This window comes from Anabrus simplex, chromosome 2 (genome assembly GCF_040414725.1).
Source record: "Anabrus simplex isolate iqAnaSimp1 chromosome 2, ASM4041472v1, whole genome shotgun sequence".
Lineage (NCBI taxonomy): Eukaryota > Metazoa > Arthropoda > Insecta > Orthoptera > Tettigoniidae > Anabrus > Anabrus simplex.
In genome coordinates, this window is record NC_090266.1 from 435,666,876 (window position 1) to 435,686,214 (window position 19,339).

General features: G+C 38.5%; 1 protein-coding gene across 1 annotated transcript in view; it reads left to right on the forward strand.

Annotated features, from left to right (window-relative positions):
* LOC136864181 (atrial natriuretic peptide receptor 1) overlaps positions 1-19,339 on the forward strand; it is a 2,019,422-nt gene that overhangs the window by 1,620,746 nt on the left and 379,337 nt on the right. The window contains exon 12 of the mRNA XM_068226191.1: positions 5,570-5,738. Coding sequence (XP_068082292.1) covers positions 5,570-5,738 — 169 coding nt within the window. The remainder of the gene's footprint in view (positions 1-5,569; positions 5,739-19,339) is intronic.

Consider the following 19,339-nt stretch of genomic DNA (forward strand, 5'->3'; position numbering starts at 1 on the left):
AAGAGTATTCGGACTTACGAGGTTTTTAAAGAAAGCCGTCGATATGCATAGTAAGCGAACCTTTTCTTGATACCTGAGTTCCCTAGTGCTGAATCGGAACTTTGTGTCAAGAAAAGGTTCGCATACTATACTTGAAGGTTAGAAAGTTAGGTGAAATGAGAAATTAAATATCTAAATCAATCGCCAGGCTAGCCTTCTTGAAGAGATGCCTTGACAGTGACACAATACCTCCAAGGATCAAGATGGATGGTTCATCCGCAAAAAAAATTCTGGCGGAATCCAGCAGACGTTTGCTACGAAATTAAATTCAACAAACAAGGAGGGATTTTGATAAGTACAAAAAAATTACACTCAGTCATTTCATGGAGATTAGCATTAACTTGGGCCTTGGTAGACAGGATAACATATGAGCAGGCCGAACGTGTAAATGCGTATAGCAGAGCAAATAATTAAATGAAATTTCAGAGAATGGTCCAACGCAAACCACCAGAATTAGATTACAACAAGGTCATGGTAAATATGCGTGATAAATTACTCATTATCAGTGATAAAGAAAGGTTGTAACTTCGCTGTGGCACAGAGGAGAATCCCTGTAGAGAAGACTGTCTGTGGTTTAGAGGGTACCATCAGAGATTTACCATTAAACAAGGCGTGCTGAGGAAAGTGAAGCGACCACGTCAAAACCTGACCAAAAGTGAACTTAAAGAAGCTGATGTGTTTCTCAGAGACAATAGTATAACTGTACTTCCGGCTGAAAAGGGTAATTTTTTAGTCATTATGAATACAACTAATTACGAAACAAAAAGTATCAATCTGCCAGCAGAAGAAACATATAAAAAAGTAAGGAAACCCACTAAGAAAATTAATACACTAGTCACACGACTTGTGAAGAGGGACACTTCCAGAACACTTGCAGAAGACCTTACTAAATTCAGACCCGGTACTTCCAATCATTTACGGCCCTCCAAAAATACACAAGAATGACGTGCCACTAAGAACAATCGAGAGTGCCATTGTTCTGAGCCCGCTATATTTCATCACTGTTACAATCATAAATAGGGAAGACAGAAGTCACATTAAAGATTCAAAACACTTCATACAGAAGTTACGGGAGCTAAGGGTGGACGAAGTTGGCATCCTGTAGGCTTTGATGTTACGTCACTTTTTACTAATATAAAAGTAGCAAAGAAGCTTCCTTATAAGTTATTAGACAATACCTCTCTGAGGACTTGACCAAACTGGTAGGAGCTTGTTTAAAATCTACTTACTTCTACTACAAGGGGATTATTACGAACAGACAGAATGAGCAGCAATGGGTTCAATGGGTTTCGATCAGTCAATGAATGTCCGACTCGTTGGCTGAACGGTCAGTCTACTGGCCTTCGATTCAGAGGGTCCCGGGTTCGATTCCCGGCCCAGGTGGGGATTTTAATCTTAATTGGTTAATTCCACTGGCACGGGGGCTGGGTGTGTGTGTTGTCTTCATCATAATTTCATCGTCATCATGACGCTCAGGTCGCCTAAGGGAGTCAAATACAAAGACCTGCACCTGGCGAGCCGAACCCGTTCTGGGATATCCCGGTACTAAGAGCCGTACGACATTTCATTTCAGTCAATGAAAAACCACCTCCTTAAACACCGGGCGTCTATGAAGTTCCATGTGGTTGTGGTCGTTCATATATGGCATGACAAAAAGGCTTCTTAGCACCAGGGTTAAAGAACTCATCAGGTCAGTCAAGAACATCACTGTATCATCCACCACGGAAAATAACATAAGCCGGTCTGAAGTAGCAGAACACTTTTGCAGTACAGACCATGAAATTCTCTTCGACCAGACGAAGGTCATCGCGCCTGTGAAATACTTCTACGCTGGACTTGCAAGGGAAGCCATAAAGATCGAGCTGCGCCCGAATAACATCAACCGGGAAGACGGCTTCATGTTATCAAATACATGGAGACCTGTACTAAAATAATTCAAGCATAACCCCACTATGGCACAGCGCGACGTACTGAAGAAACCGTCAACAGAGGGCGGTGAATCAGTAACTTCCCTCCCAACCACCACACGACAGCGCGACGATCCCTGAGTCCAGTTAGTGGGGTCCGGAGATAGCATGGTCGTGACTTCCACGTTCCTTCGAAGAATTTATTTCATGCGATGGTACCAGATTCAGGTGTTTCTGTACGCACATGCGGACACCCAACAGTACAAGGTGCGTCCTCACACATCTGCAATTCGTTTCTGTATCTTGTGCGCTATGAAGTCAATAAGGCCCTGAACCACGTCCTGCACAATTGTAGCCCATGCTTACTCCACCACTAGGCTCACCTCGTCGACAGTTTCAAATGACTAAGGGAAGTGTGCATAAATCCACATATCTAATCACATACGTGTTCAACAGTGCCTAGGTCAGGTGACCAGACAGGCCACTGTAAAAGCGCAATATCTTCGAGAGCTTCCCTGGAGATGCCACCAGTATGAGGGCGGGCATGATCCTATTGAAACATCTGATTTACAGGTGTCGTCATCAGAGAGACAACCACTGGCTTCGCTATTCTCTCCACGTACTGCCAAGGAGCCATTATTCTGCTTCAGCAACAGTTAAAAATCACTAATGTCGATTTCAACGGATGCCAACACCTCCGTTGAATACAATGCCCCGTCTGCCCCTAGAGATTTATATCCCTGGTACGTCATAGGATTCGGTTACGGCGATCATTATGGCCAAGTTAAACGCGCGATCGATTGCTGCAGACTACACTATGCCAAATGGCGACCTAGCGGGGACACCAGGGCAGCCTAACTCGTCGAAGCTGTTGGATCAGTGGAAAGCTCCCTCTGCAGTTCACTTCTACAAAATGTATTCGACACCTCATGTCCTACGAGGTTGGCATATGAAGGATCTCTGGTGACACGTTTGGTGTTTTCCCGACAATATTTATACTCAGCCATAGGTCACCCACCTGGTAGAGTTAAACGGAACGTCGAAATTGACAAGCATGTACCCAAAATGACGTCAAATTGAAAATATTTGCCCACGGTGGCTGAGAACGGGTTATTATTATTTGCCTGCACCAACAATATTATAAATTTTTCATTATGGTATATATATATACATTATGGTTGAGCTCTTACCCAAAAACAGAACGAAAACGCTCTGAACTACACATCATTGTGGACAGTGACACAAAGGGGATTTTGATGAAGTAGGGGAATTGCTCATTATTCATCCTTAAGCAAGAACCCAATCATTCATTCGTAATACTAGTGGCAGTGGCGCCTTGATGGCATCACTTCAAAAGACTTGAGGACTTAAAGAAAGTCAAGCGACTGTGTCGTAAATTCAATATTTTTAAAAGTTTCTAGTAAACTACACAAAGGAACATTTGATCAACTCCACGATGAAGTCACTGGCCACAGTTACAGATGAAACGTCTGACAGGAGCAGTTTTTCCAGTTTGGAGTACTTCACTTCTAATATCACATTTCATACAGCGCACCTTGCGAAGAAGACGGCCACAAGTGCAAAATTATTCTTCTTAAATAATTACAATATAAAATTTCAAAGAGGTCTAGTTAATTCAGTTTTTAATATATTTTGATATGTACATCAATTTTTTTTATTTTTTTTTGCTAGTTGCTTTACGTCGCACCGACACAGATAGGTCTCATGGCGACGATAGGACAGGGAAGGGTAAGGAATGGGAAGGAAGCGGCCGTGGCCTTAATTAAGGTACAGCCCCAGCATTTGCCTGGTGTGAAAATGGGAAACCGCGGAAAACCATTTTCAGGGCTGCCGACAGTGGGGTTCGAACCTACTATCTCCCGAATACTGGATACTGGCCGCACTTAAGCGACTGCAGCTATCGAGCTCGGTGTGTACATCAATTAAGTTACACACCAAGCATTCGCCTGGTGTGTGAAAACCATCTTCATAACTACCGACATTGGAGCTCGAACCCACTATCTCCCGGATGCAAGTAGTTGCACTCTTCTCTTCATATTCAGGCAACACATCACACTACGAAACACCACAGAAAAATGCAATAGTAATTACATCCCTACACATGGGGTTGGCGTCAGGAACGGCATCCGGCCTTAAGACGGCGCCAAATCCACATCCGTAACAGTTTGCACCGCGAGTCCACAGCTGTGGGAAAAGCTGTAGAAGAACAAGAAGGTCGTGTTACACACATCAGTATTTGACTTTCATCTTAAATTTTTATCAATTCTACGGCGTATACCGACTGTAAGAACGATAAATGAAGGGTTTATACCTTAGTTATTAGATAAGTAGTCGTTAATTGTTCTAAATTTGAATCCAAAAACACATCGCAGCTTACAAACTGTAGTTCTGTACATATTCTGTTATACATTCGAATGAAAGCCCATGGCAATATTGTCTAATGATGTTGACACAATAGTATGAAATAGAGATAAACTTGTGAGGGAAACTATCAAACAATAACTCATAAACTACTTATATTTCATTTACACAGAAATATATTAACAGCTATTCTCAGAATTACGGTCCATTCATGCTATTTCATTTCTTCCATTGAAGAACTCCGTGGTCGTTCATAATGTGAAACTCGGACAAGCAAAGAATATTCTTTCCTCTGAGTTTTAGAAGAGATACCTTAATATTTGTTTACAAGACCAGTGTTTTTATTAAAGTACTAAAACAATGGTAATAAGTATAAGTTGAGTTATGTTGGTTCTAGTGTTTTTAATGGGAGTATGGGCTTTTTGTTCTAAACGTAAACATTTATTGTCCATATTGTTGAGTTTAGAATTTATTGTATTAAGTCTATTTGTTTACTTTATTTATATTTGAATTTCTTACTATGAAATATATTTTAGTATGATTTTTTTAATATTTTCTGTATGTGAAAGAGATATAGGATTATCTGTATTGGTTTCTATAATTCGAACACATGGTAATGCTATTTTTCAAGTTGAAGTGTTAGTTCATGAGGGGTAAATTGAGGAATGAGTAAGTATTTCTGTCCTCCTACATACATTCTCCCGGCATCGTATTAAGCTTTCTAAACGTATATCACACTAATTTGAACTTCTTAAGAAACCTTCGACGTCTTATTTTTATATTTATACTATATTCCATTATTCGCGAGACAAATTAGTGATTGAAATTAAAATCATCTTCAAATAATTCATTATTTGGTTCGAGGTTTTAGGCTTGCATCATCTATCACATGTTTTCACAGCATAATGAAACAAAAGGGCTCCAAGTTTCAGTTGTTCTTTGAAATGTACATTCATCCACTTAGGAAGCTTTTTCTAGACTTTACTAAGCTAGAAAACATCTATAACATTGGTTTTGTAAAGAAGCTACCGATTTCTTTCATATTGATCACACAGTTTATTTACCCTACCTACTGTAGTACATAATATTGCCTTGTTTCCCAATCGTTTCAAAACTAGTCATAATTTGTCATTTTTGCCTTTGTTTTCCAGGAATAGTACACAAAGCACAATGTTTGATCAAATAATTTTTCTAAAATTGTTACAAAATGAAATTATTTTATGTTTGTTGTTGTTTTTCAGGGCATGAGTTTCTTACACAGCAGTGAAATACGTAGTCATGGCTCCCTGAAATCCTCTAATTGTGTTGTGGATAGCCGATTTGTGCTTAAGATCACTGACTTTGGACTTCGCAGTTTGCGAACTCGGCCTGAAGGCTGCGATGACCAAGATTCCTACGCTTTCTGGCGTCGTAAGTATATAAATTGCAAATTAAAAGTATATATTTTACATTAATGTGGTAAAATAATATTGTCTCTGTTTTCACTTAACATATCGTCGCCTTACTTCTAAAACCTCGTATGTCACAATGTTCTTCCTACCTATTATATTCCTTAAGACTGGTCACGCCTCCCACCCACATATTTATATCAATCCATCACAACCTTTTTCGTAGTGTTCATTTTCCTATACTGATGTGTAAAGGAGAATGGAGCTTACCACACCGTACTGTAGGGATGTTGTTTTCATGGCGAATTTAAGCACTCCTACATTTTAATATATTTAATGTTCATTTTCCTGTACACACTACCATAGGAAAATGAACACAACGAAAATTGTGTTCATTGTGGCTGGGAGGCGTGACCAGTCTTAAGGAAGAAAATGGATAAGAAGTGCATTGGGAGATACGAGGTTTTAGAAGTAAGCCATCGATATGTAAGACTCGTTTGAAATATCGTCGGCCCAGCATCATAACTAAAATTCCCGGCAGCTTTACAGTATGTAGTCATGGTTGGCGTTGGGAAACATCTCACAGCCTGGCCGAATTGTCAAAATTCGATAACTTTACGTCCTTAATCTAAATTGTTGTAGTAACACGGAATGAGGTCAGGTTTTCTTTATAACAAAATTAGGTAGATCCTTCCTGATGAAATGTTGTAATAGATCACATGTAAGCGTTGTCATAGGTCACCTAGTGTTATCAGGGATAGAAAAAGATCGTTCCACTCAAAATTATACCAGGTTGTTTAGAATTCAGTGTTGCATCCATTCTCTTTGTCATTTCCTTGTAACGAGCAGTTGTGACAGACATAAGTCAATGGACACGAATGTGGAATGGACAGTAATGGTTCCAACCCAGCTTCAAAATTCCTGGTCACATGTAGTAATTCCAGTGATAAAATCAAATGGCGTATGGCTTTTAGTGCCGGGAGTGCCCGAGGACACGTTCGGCTCGCCAGATGCAGAAGTTTTGATTGACGCTCGTTGGCGACCGGCGCGTCGTGATGCGGATGAAATTATAAGGAAGACGACACATACACCCAGCCCCCGTGCCAGCAGAATTAACCAATTACAGTTAAAATTCCCGAACCTGTCGGGAATCGAACCCGGGACCCCTGTGGCCTTAGACCAGAACGCTAACGTTTAAACCATGGAGCCGGACATTCCAGTGATGACAATGCGAAAATACAAGACTGTAAGGAAAAGGAAAAATGGTCACTAATGTCCAATTACCTTTCAGACGACTCCTGCAGATATTGTTCCTGCTGACAGGCATAGTTACGTTGAATAATAATAATAATAATAATAATAATAATAATAATAATAATAATAATAATAATAATAATAATAATAATAGGAAGAAAATAAGAAGAAAGATAACAATGATGCCGAAAATCGGAGTGAAACAAATTTTTAATAAAAGAGAGCCCTGTGTATAAACTTCGAATGACTAATGTTATTTAGAATCAGTCCCATCGGAAGAGATGAAAATTTATGAAGAACTGTTCCCCATATTATCTTTCCTACTATAAAGTAATATAATATTATGGACTTAAAAATTGACACTAATTATTTCATGAGGGATGTTTTTATATTAGACGACAGTTTATGTAGTTTTTACCCCTTCTACCAATGTGTGCAAAATTTCGAATGAATTAGCTGAATTGCTTCAGTAAATCGATGGCTTACGTCTAAAACCTCGTATCTCCCAATGCACTTCCTATCCATTTTCTTCCTTAAGACTGGTCACGCCTCCCAGTCGCAATTGGATGTACAGTCCATCATAACAATTTTCGTTGTGTTCATTTTCCTAAGGTTGTGTGTAAAGGAAAATGAACCTTAAAGACTTTGAACTGTAGGAGTGCTAAAATTCGCCAAGAAAACAACATCCCTACTATACTGTACGGCAAGGTCCATTTTCCTTTACACGCTTGCGCAGGAAAATGAAACTACGAAAAATGTGCTGATGGATTGCCTATAAATATGTGGCTGGGAGGCGTGACCAATGTTAAGGTATATAATGGGGAGGAAGAACATTGTGTCATACGAGGTTTTAGAAGTAAGCCGACGATATGTTCTTCTTTATACACTTTCTTATACGTTTCATTTTAATATCATGGTCTCGCCAATAAAATACCCTTCTTCACTACTAAAACGTAAACAGTCATGTAGTATAGGATGCCTTCTCATAAGTTTCAGCTTGCCATCTGAAGGTGAAGAAATTGAAGAAAATACACAGCGGTGAGTTTCAGATAAGTTGAAGGAAAAATGAGATTTATGACATGATTAACAGCAGGATGACCATAATACACTGATAGAAAAATCAGGATATCCGGCCGGAGGATTCTAATTCACTCAACATTTTTTTCAGATGCAATACAATGAAGTAAATGAAATCATTAAATTTTAAGATCAATAGCTCAAGCGGTTCCGATTTACCAGGTACGGACTCATGCGGAAACACCTATAATTTACGTGGTGTAGCCTCCAGAGGACGCAATGCAGGAACTTACTCTCGCATGCAATCGATCATAGAGGTGACGTGTACTCTCTTGGGAACATTATTCCACCCCTGCTCAACCTTTTTTCGCAAATCAGTAAGAGACACACGACTAGGGAATTCGATCCCGGCCTTTATTTCTAATACCGGAATTTCGGGATTACACTTGGTCAGTCCCGGATCCCTGGATTGTACCGGGATTATCCGGGGATTGAAGGTTACAAATATAAAATAAGAACATCTTACAGAAATCAACTGTTTAATCAGCAAATCGAAATTTAGACTAGATCAACATTTTTACGGTATACACCTAGCTAATGTAATCACTCTAACTAATCAGACTCAGAGTCAGATTAACCAGATTTAAAATCACTCAGTCTCTATGTTAAAATTATTATTTTCCAAGAATCAGTGAGATATCTTTAAACTTACATCAATCTAAAAGAAAACCTTATGTAAAAAACTATCTAAAATAAACTTTGGAAATTAACAACAATCTCTCTGAACATAGACTAAATATACGACTTTCATGCAACAACATAATTAGCAGGTAGAGAGTTCCTTAGCAAAACGTATTTAAAAATAACTTTAATCAGTCACATTTCACGTTTCTCGTAAAGATAAAGGAAACTATTTAATAGGAACATTCTAATTTAAATTGCGAAAATATGACCTGAAAAGTCCGTGTAAAGTCCGAGAGACGGCACCACCAGCGCGTATCGAGGTCATGTTTAGTTAGTAGTATTTCTTGAATGAACGCACACCAAGTTTCAGCCATTTTGGTCTATTTCTTTGTGTTTAGCATTCGTGTGAATCAAGGAAGTCGAGTGATTTTCAAGAAATGGACGAAAAAGAATTTCGTGTGGTGATTAAACATTACTTTATGAAAGGCAAAACGCCTCAGAAGACTAAAGAGAAGCTTGGTAAACATCATGGTGTCTCTGTACCTTCGATTAGAACAGTCTATGAGTGGTTTCAAAATTTTCGGACTGACGCTGAACGTTCTGGACGGCCTGTGGAGGTTACGAATCCAGAAATCATTGATCAAATCCATGATATGGTGATGGATGACTGAAGAGTTAAGGTGCGTGAGATTTCTAGTGTTGTGGGCATCTATACTGAGCGGGTACATAATATTTTACATTAATATTTGGACATGAGAAAGCTATCCGCAAGATGGGTGCCACGATTGCTCACGCTTGACCAAAAACGGAATCGTGTAAAGTGTTGCAAGGATGGTTTGCAGCTGTTCCAGAAGAATCCGGAGGACTTAAAGCGTCGTTTCGTCACTGTGGATGAAACATGGATATATTACTATACTCCAGAGACCAAACAACACTCTAAACAATGGGTTACCAAGGGGGAATCTGCACCAAAAATGGCGAAGACCGATCCTTCGGCCGGAAAGATTATGGCGACTGTCTTTTGGGATTCGCAAGGGATAATTCTCATCGACTATCTGGAAAAGGGTAAATCTATTACAGGTGCACATTATTCATAGTTATTGGACCGTTTGAAAACCGACCTGCAAGGGAAACGCCCGCGATTGGCCCACAAGAAAGTCCCCTTCCATCACGACAACGCACCAGCACACACCTCAACAGTTGTAGTCGCAAAATTAATGGAAATAGGATTCCAACTCGTTTCACTTCCCCCATTTTCTCCAGACTTGGCTCCCTCGGACTACTATTTGTTCCCCAATTTGAAGAAATGGTGGCGGGACAAAGATTTTATTCAAACGAGGAGGTGATTGCAAACACTAATGGATATTTTGCAGACTTGGATAAATCCTATTGTTCGTAGGGGATCAACAAACTAAAACATCGTTGGACGAAGTGTATAAGCCCAAAAAGGGGAATATGTCGAAAAATTAAAAAAAGGTTTACCCCAAACACGTAAGTAGTTTTTTTTTTAATTTTTGCACGGACTTTTCAAACGCCCCTTCTAGCAACACGCCCGGTGTCTCATCACTAAGCCTGATTCCCAATTTGTTGCACATAGCCTATCGATGGCTTTCTTTAAAAACCTCGTAAGTCGGAATACTCTTCCTATCCATTATATTCCTTAAGACTGGTCACACCTCCAAGTCCCATATTTATATGCAGTCCAAGAGAATCATTTTCGTCATGGCCATTTTCCTCTGCCAAACTCTAAAGGAAAATGAACCTTAAATACATTATACTGTAGGAGTGTGTAAATTCGCCGTGCAATCAACATCCCTACAATACGGTACGGTAAGGTCCATTTTCCTTTAGACATCGTCAAAGGAAAATGAACACTACGAAAATTATTCTGATGGACTGCATACAAATATATGACCCGGGAGGCGTGACCAGTCTTAAGGAATATAATGGTCAGGAAGATAATTTGGACAGACGAGGTTTTAAAAGAAAGCCATCGCTATATCGATGGCTTACTTCTAAAACCTCGTATCTCCCAATGCACTTCCTACCCATTTTCATCCTTAAGACTGGTCACGCCCTCCAGCCACATACGGTTATACAGTCCTTCAGAACTATTTTCGTAGAGTACGTTTTCCGATGGTAACGTTTAAAGGAAAAATGAACCTTAAATACGTTAAACTGTAGGAGTGCTTACATTCGCAATGAAAACAACATCCCTACAATACTGGCTGGTAAGGTCCATTTTCCTGTACACGTTTGCAGAGGAAAATGAAAACTACGAAAAAGGTTCTGATGGATTGCATATAAATATGTGGCTGGGAGGCGTGACCGTTGTTAAGGATTGTAATGGGTAGGAAGAACATTGTAAGATACGAGGTTTTAGAAGTAAACCGACGATATGCAGCTGCTGAGAAAGCGCGTTCAGGTTAGATGGACGTTGGAAGAACCGTTAGTAAATACTTATAAGCCTGCTCTAGGTTATAGCTCCCAGTAAAATTTGAAGACTCGTATAGGTTTATTTCCTTCTTAACAATTCTGGAAAATGAATTTTCTTTTAATGCTTCTGGCGACATAATGTTCATGCTGCTTTCTATTTCCAGCTGAAGCTTTCCTTTGAGCATCAAATCACATTTTTCGCTATTTGTAGGCTTGACTTGCATATTTTGATCTCCCACTTCGTCATTTTTTTACCATTTAATCTCTCAATTAAAGAAACAATGTTTTTAATCAGGACATTGCTCGGACGTGAAAATGTGCGCTTTATTTTATCATCGAACGCCAACGCCACATTGTCACTATGAAGATTTTGTAGGTAGCATAATACGCCACTCAACTCATTTCTTCGGCGATCTTTCATGCACTTTTGTAAATCAATCTTGAATTTAGAAGCCATCTTGGAGCTACTGTCATTTAACTCCTTAAAAAGAAACTTAAGGGCAGCATCAGCTGTGCATAAATTCGCATCAGTGCAACATATTGCTTCTAGATTTAATTTGACTCGAGATAAGACTTCAATGATTTCATCGATGAGCTCGAAATCAGACTCTTCCAAATGCAGTGTATTATTCAAATGTACTGAGAGTTTCTCTTCACGCAGTCTATTTTGCATTTTTTAAATGACGTAAATCACGAAAATCCCGGGATCCGGGATCGAATCCTCTACACACGAGTCCCTTGCCTTCCCATCGCGTCCCACACGTGCTCGATTTGAGATAAGTCCAGCGATTGTGCTGGCCTGGAACTTGCTGCTTGTCTTGCAAAGCGTGTTGAATGGCACTGAAATTGTGTTGCGAGCATTATCCTGTTTAACTCAGCATTACTTACCTGTTGCATCACTGGCAGAAGAACGGGTCGAACGACATTTCTGCACGAACCAAGGGCTGGCCAGCGTTCCTTTTACAATTAAATGACTACTTTTAATTGAACGTAACTTTATGATCATCTGATAATTTGATGACATTGTCTCTAGCTTCTTATAAAGTAAAATGGTCAATGCATATGAAAATACCGAAATCAAAAGTAATTTTATCATCCTTTTGATCCATTTCAACACATATCTGCATTGTGTTTAAATAACATATCATCGCTTTAGACACCCTTAATATTTGCTATATTAATTGCGTCGTAGTAGTTTCATTATTAATGAATTATTTAGTGCTCATGATATTATAACTGAAAAATCAATTTATAATGAACCATATTCGATTCCAAAAGAGTCAAAATAAACATGACTCAAGTGTAACGCTTCAAAATTCCCGCAACATGTACTCAGTGTTATCAACACAATGAACAGTGTCTGACAGAAGGCGTAAGAACCCTCAAAGATGCTGGAATGAGAAAGCGGAGTGAATCACTTGAGCTTTGTTTGTGTTAAAGAGAGGGAAGCGATTTTGTTGCTCTGAAGTTAAATTCTACCTCGCTGGAATATTTCATTTGGTGAACGACAGGTAATGCACTCTAATGTACCTCACCAATCACTGTGTACAAAACGTATCAATGTTTGATTGTAAACAGCCTGAAACATTCATTGCTAGTGAATTAACCTTTTTCACATATCGATGGCTTACTTCCAAAACCTCGTATCTCCCAATGCACTTCCTATCCATTTTCTACCTTAAGACTGGTCACGCCTCACAGCCACATATGGATGTACAGTCCATCAGAACAATTTTCGTTGTGTTCATTTTCCGATGGTGAGGTGTAAAGGAAAATGAACCTTAAATACATTAAACTATAGGAGTGCCTAAATTCGCCATGAAAACAACATCTCTACTATACTGTACGGTAAGGTCCATTTTCCTTTACACGTCTGCACAGGAAAATGAACACTACGAAAAAAGTTCTGATGGACTTCATATAAATATGTGGCTGGGAGGCGTGACCAGTGTTAAGGTATATAATCGGTAGGAAGAATATTGTAACATACGAGGTTTTAGAAGTAGAGCCGACGATATTGTCTTCAAGTTGCCGATCTGAGGTCAATACTAATAGTGAGCACGTTTGTAACATGTTACTATTGAATTCCTGTGCAAAGAACCTAATTCATGGTACATATTATTGTGGCTTAGGCTACTAAATAAATTATCGGTGTAATTTTAGAGCGCTTATTCCTTAATTTTTTAATTTATTGATAGTGAGTAATTCGCAAAGCACACATACGAATAAACATAGGAACTTATTATCACCACGAGCAAAGGCTCATACTTAGAGGCAGCTGAACTCAAAAGTATTAGAGAAAATTGATCATAAATTGAAATTAATTACTTGATCATGCCCAATATTAATATTAATTTGAAAGGAGGGTGACTTCATTAGATTAGTCAGAAGGGAATTTACACAGGAAGAAGAAATAAACTAAATAGAGTACCTTACTTGTGTACCATGAATAATATTAGTCTTTAGATTATTTTTGGGTTAACGATGTATATTTTAGGAGAAATGAAAATATTAATTTGATACAAACACTTACCACTGTTCATAGCTCATAACTATAGTATTAGGTTTCATATTTTAATTGTTATTGCATATAAGTGTTATAACATTAGAGAGAAAAATGGAGATGTATTGTAAGTGAACAGAAATGCTTGTTGAAGAGTAAAATGTTTCAGTTTTGAAGAGAATAGACTACATATATATTTCTTTCTCTTAAAACCGCGTATTTCCCAATGCTCTTCCTACCCATTATATTAATTAAGACTGGTCATGCCTCCCAGCCATATATTTAGATGCAGTCCATCAAAATCTATTTTGTTGTGTTCATTTGCTTTGCTCAATTATAAAGAAAACGAATCTTAAATACATTGTTCTGTAGGAGTGAGTAAGTTCGCCATGCAAACAACATCACTACAATACGGTACGTTAAGGTCCATTTTCCTTTACACAGTAGCATAGGAAAATTAACACAACGAAAATTATTCTGATGGGCTGCATATTATATGGCTGGGAGGCGTGACCAAACTTAAGGAATACAATATCGTCGCTTCACCGGTAAAAGGTTGTAATCCACAAAGCACTTCCTATCGATTATTCTCCTTAAGACTGGTCACGCCTCCCAGCCACATATCGATATGCAGCCCATCAGAACAATGTCCGTTGTGTTCGTTTTAATATGCCGACGAGTAACCGAAAATAAACCTAACATGCATTATACAATAGGAGTGCGTAAATACGTAATGCAAGCATATATTCTTATAGTACGGTACGGTAAGGTTAATTTTCCATTACACATGGGCATAGGAAAATGAACACAACAAAATTTGTTCTGATGGACTGCATAACCATATGTGGCTGGGAGGCGTGACCAGTCTTAAGGAGAATAATCGATAGGAAGAACTTTGTGGATTACAACCTTTTACCGGTGAAGCGACGATATGTAGAAAGAGCATTGGGACATACGAGATTTTAAAAGAAAGCCATCATTATGCATATTTTTATATAAGATGAACTCACAATTTAAGGCTTGTGCCAAATCACAAATAAATCCGGTATTACTGTGAGTTGTCCCTAATTTCTATAATTGTTTCTCTCCGGTTTAATGAGATGCGTTTTCTATTTTAACTCAGTTACGTTTTTGAAACGTTATCGTATACTTTAATTCTCCTGGTAGATGGATTTCTTCCTGTCGAGTAATAGGACTGATCACCTGGTAATGAGTGCACCGCGAGATGATTCATCAGTCAAGAAGATGAAGATGTTGTTGGTAGAACACTTCAGTAACAATAATGATAATAATGATAATCATCGTTATCATCATAATCATTCAAAAATAGTTAATTAGAGCCTTGAAAGAAAATCTTAATGCATTTTAAGCCTGTAATGCCAAGACTACTCACCATCAGTTGTAAAATAATCGATGTTCATTAAAACTGTTTTATAAAGCATCAGCAGTTCCCTGTTTCTTTTCAGTTCATAATCCTTCTCAACAGTTACATTTTAATGCAACATATTTGTAACAACAGCTCATTAATGTCATAAGAATACACTGATTTAAATGTGCATTCATAAAAGACTACGGTTAGGAACACACTGTTGAAAAATTACCTGGATACTTGTTGTAGCATATTTACATAAGAAGCACTGAAATAAATAAATCCAAGTAGATGGAATTCTTCGTCTCCAGTAATAGGGCTGATCATCTGATGACACAATAATGAAAACATACGATACGATAAAAATATTAGTCATACAGTAATTCTAGCATCCTTGATATTTTCAAAATTGAATAACCTTATCCAAACATGGAAGTTGGTGTAGTAGTCTAGATACGTGATCTACACATTCTAGTGTTGACCATGCCTGGTGAAAATTAACATCTTACAGAATTCAGTGTTTCAACATGGCTACGCTCACCGAGCGAGTGGTCACGATTTTGGGTCACGTAGCTATCAGCTTGAATTTGGGAGGTAGTGGGTTCGAACCCCACAGTCGGCAGCCCTGAAAACGTTTTCCCGTAGTTTGCCAGTTTCACACTAGGCGAATGCTGGGGTTGTACTCTAAGGCCATGATCGCTTCCTATCCCATTGCCGCCTTAAGATCTGTCTGTGCCGGTGTGGCGTAAAGCGAGTTGTAAAAAAGTCTACGTTTATGATATCAGATTTTGATTACAGTTTTGTTATAAATAGTGCTAAGTTTTAGAATGATGATACTCACATTTCGTAATCAAATAAAAATAAACTTCTTAGTTTTTCACAGAGCTTATTGCTTTCTTTGCATATGATTTAACATGTCATTTTCACTGCACGCAATCTACAATCGTTCATGAATTTAAAACCTGGAATATTTGGTATGGTATAGTGACCACATAGTGCCACATTACTCCATTGCTGCTTCCACTTGCTCGTACTATGACACTCATTTTCACATTTTGTGTCCAATCTCCTTGGTGACACGTAATCCCTCCTGACTCCAACATCATAAGACTTACCAAGTCCGTAACAAATTCGTTATCATCACTTTTCATGGCTCTTTCATTATTTTAACCGCTACCTCTTTCATTGAGAGGCTGGAACTCTTCATTCTTCATTTATTGTTTTGAGAGTTTGAATGTTTCATTATTGCTCGCTATGAAACATCAATTACAAACATACTGCTTCATGTTAATTTCTTCTTGATAGTTACCACTTCAACAATCATCATCACATGCTGACGTTACATAACACACACACACACACACACACACACACACACACACACACACACACACACACACACACACACACACACACACACACACACACACACACACACGCACGCACGCACGCACGCACGCACGCACGCACACACACAAACATGCACTACAAGATTTGCAAGTAATGAGCGTAACTGGTTGTCGCCTTGTTCTTCCTAGTAGACGAAAGCTTTACTCCGGACCAATACGCTAAGTTTCTTAAAAATCAATATTTGAATGAGTCCAGGCAAAACTCGTTCTCATCAGAAGTCCATTCTTTTTCATTTCAGTTTATAATATTTCTCAACACTTTCAACATAACATGATTCACATATAAATCATTTTAATAATAATAATTTAATAATAATATTTTATTATTTTAGCGACATTGTTGAACCCTGTAGAAGTTATTCACTTTCAATCGGTACCGTAATCCACATCTTGCCGCTTAACTCCAAGCTTATCCAAGCCCTTTCTGACATCCTGAAACTACTTATCCACGACTAAATATATCTAGTATATTCATAATTGCAGTGATATTTGGCACATACATGAAGCTATCCTTCAACACGATTGATATAACACTTTTGACCAAATAGTCAATGTTAAATTGTTTGCAGTGCTTTAAAGGTACCAATTAACGAAACATCACATCAATCTGTCCGAAACTATCTGTCGGCAGAAATGCTGGGTTTGTACATTATTAAACTGTGTTGTCCAATGATTATGTGGGTGAATAATTGTTTGCAGTGAATCACTACTGGTAATTCTTCATTAATTCTCAATAATGTAGCTATGCAGCATTGTACTGGAAGATGCTCTACATGAAAACATACAATACAATTATTAGTCATACATTAATTCTAACATTCCTAATACTTTCAAAAGCGAATAACGTTATCCAAACATGGACGTTGGTAGCCTAGTTACGTGATCTACACTTTCTAGTATTGACCATGCCTGGTCAAACTTAACATCTTACGGAATTCAGTGTTTCAACATGGCTACGCTCACCGAGCGAGTGGCCGTGCGGTTTGGCTCACTTAGCTATCAGCGTGTATTTGGGAGATAGTGGGTTCGAACCCCACTGTCGGCAGCCCTGAAAAAGTTTTCCCGTCGTTTACCAGTTTCACACTAGACAAATGCTGGTGATGTAAATTGAGGCCATGGTCGCTGCCAGGACAAAACCTCCTATGTGAAATATTTTAGCTTAGAATTTTGGCCGGTAAGGTTCTGTCATCTAAGGTGCAATATTGCGTGAATATTGTCAAGGCATTCTGGATATTTATAATGTATGTGCTGCGGGTCATTATATCCCCGAAAATATTATCACATAGGAGGTTCTGTCCCTGCAACGACGATATACTGATTTCATCCAACTTCCTTCGATTGTGTTATGCTTTTCACTACCTCATCAACGTTTACTAAGGCACGTAAGAGAATGTTAAAAAAATAAGTGATCGGTTTCATATGGCCAGTAGAATTCATAGTGAACTTCTGGATAATTAAGGCTCTTCATGTCCAAATGGATAAAAGATTTTATCATGGTTACACAGTAGCAGAACTAATAGGGAGGGAGTTACGTTGTGGGTCCGAGAGGTCGTTGATTATGAACCAAAGCAATTTTCTAACAATCCGACTAACCATCTCAAAAATGGTACCTATGTGCAGTTACACTAATAGCATAGGAGTGACTTATAATTAAGCTTACCGTTGCGTACTGTATCTTACAAAGGCGTTGTACATAAAAACACAAAAGTAACAAGATAATGACGGCCTTTCCCTGTTTTCAAACCACGACTGTGGCTTGACCTAGAGGACAATTTGGGCAATCATCGTGTAATGTACATGTCTCAAGTGACACGCTAGACTCGACATAATTATAATGCTTTTAGAAGCATTGGTAATGATCATGGTATCTGATCACGATTACCTCCAGAATCTCAAAAAGCTTGTTCCAGTGAACATTAACGAATGCCCTATCTATCTAGATCTACGAAAGCCATGTACGGGGGTTTATCTTCCTTAATTCGGTCCTCTAATATGAGACGTAAAGTCAGAATTGTTTCACATGTTCCCACATATCTTCTGAAGCCAAATTGATCTTCTCCCAACTCAGTTTCCACTCTTTCCATTATTCTGTAAATAGTACGTGTCAAAGTTTTGCACGCATGAGATAGTAAACTAATGGTGCGGTAGTTTTCAAACTTATTAACATCGGCTTTCTTGGGAATAGTTGTAACAACATTCTGCCGAAAATCGGACGACACTTCTCCTGTATCATACATCGTACACACTAAACGGAATAAACTCTCCATGCTGGTTTCTCCTAAGGCAGTCAGTAATTCTGAGGGTATGTCATCAATTCCCGGTGCCTTGACCCTACTCTCAAAGCTCTGTCGAATTCTGACCTCAAAATTGAGTCTGCAATGTCATCAGCATCATCATCACCGTCTTGTTCCAGAACCCTATCATCTAATTCTTTACCTTCATACAATTGTTGGATATAAATTCCTGCCATCTTTCTGACTTTTCTTCTTTCCCTAGAAGTGGTTTTCCATCTGAACTCTTAATATACATACACCTAGTTTTCCTTTCTCCAAAGATTTCCTTGATTTTCTTGTATGCGGCAGAAACCTTTCCTAGGACAATACAACCTTCAACTTCTCTTTCAGCCATTCTCTCTTAGCTGTCCTGCACTTTCTATCTACCTCATTATTTATTAATCTGTATTATTTTCTGCCCTCCTAATTTTTTGCATTCTTCTACTTTCGTCGTTCGTCTATCAGGTCTAGTACCTCTTGAGTTATCCATTGCTTCTTAGTTGGTCTTTCCTTTCTTCCTAACTTTTCTTCAGCAGCTTTACTGATTTCATTCTTCATGACTGTCCATTATTCCGCTACTGTGTTTCCTTCAGCCTTTTCATTTAGTCCTTGTGTTACACGTTCATTGAAACAATCTGCACTCTTTTCTTTCAACTTGTCTAGATCCATTCTCCTTTC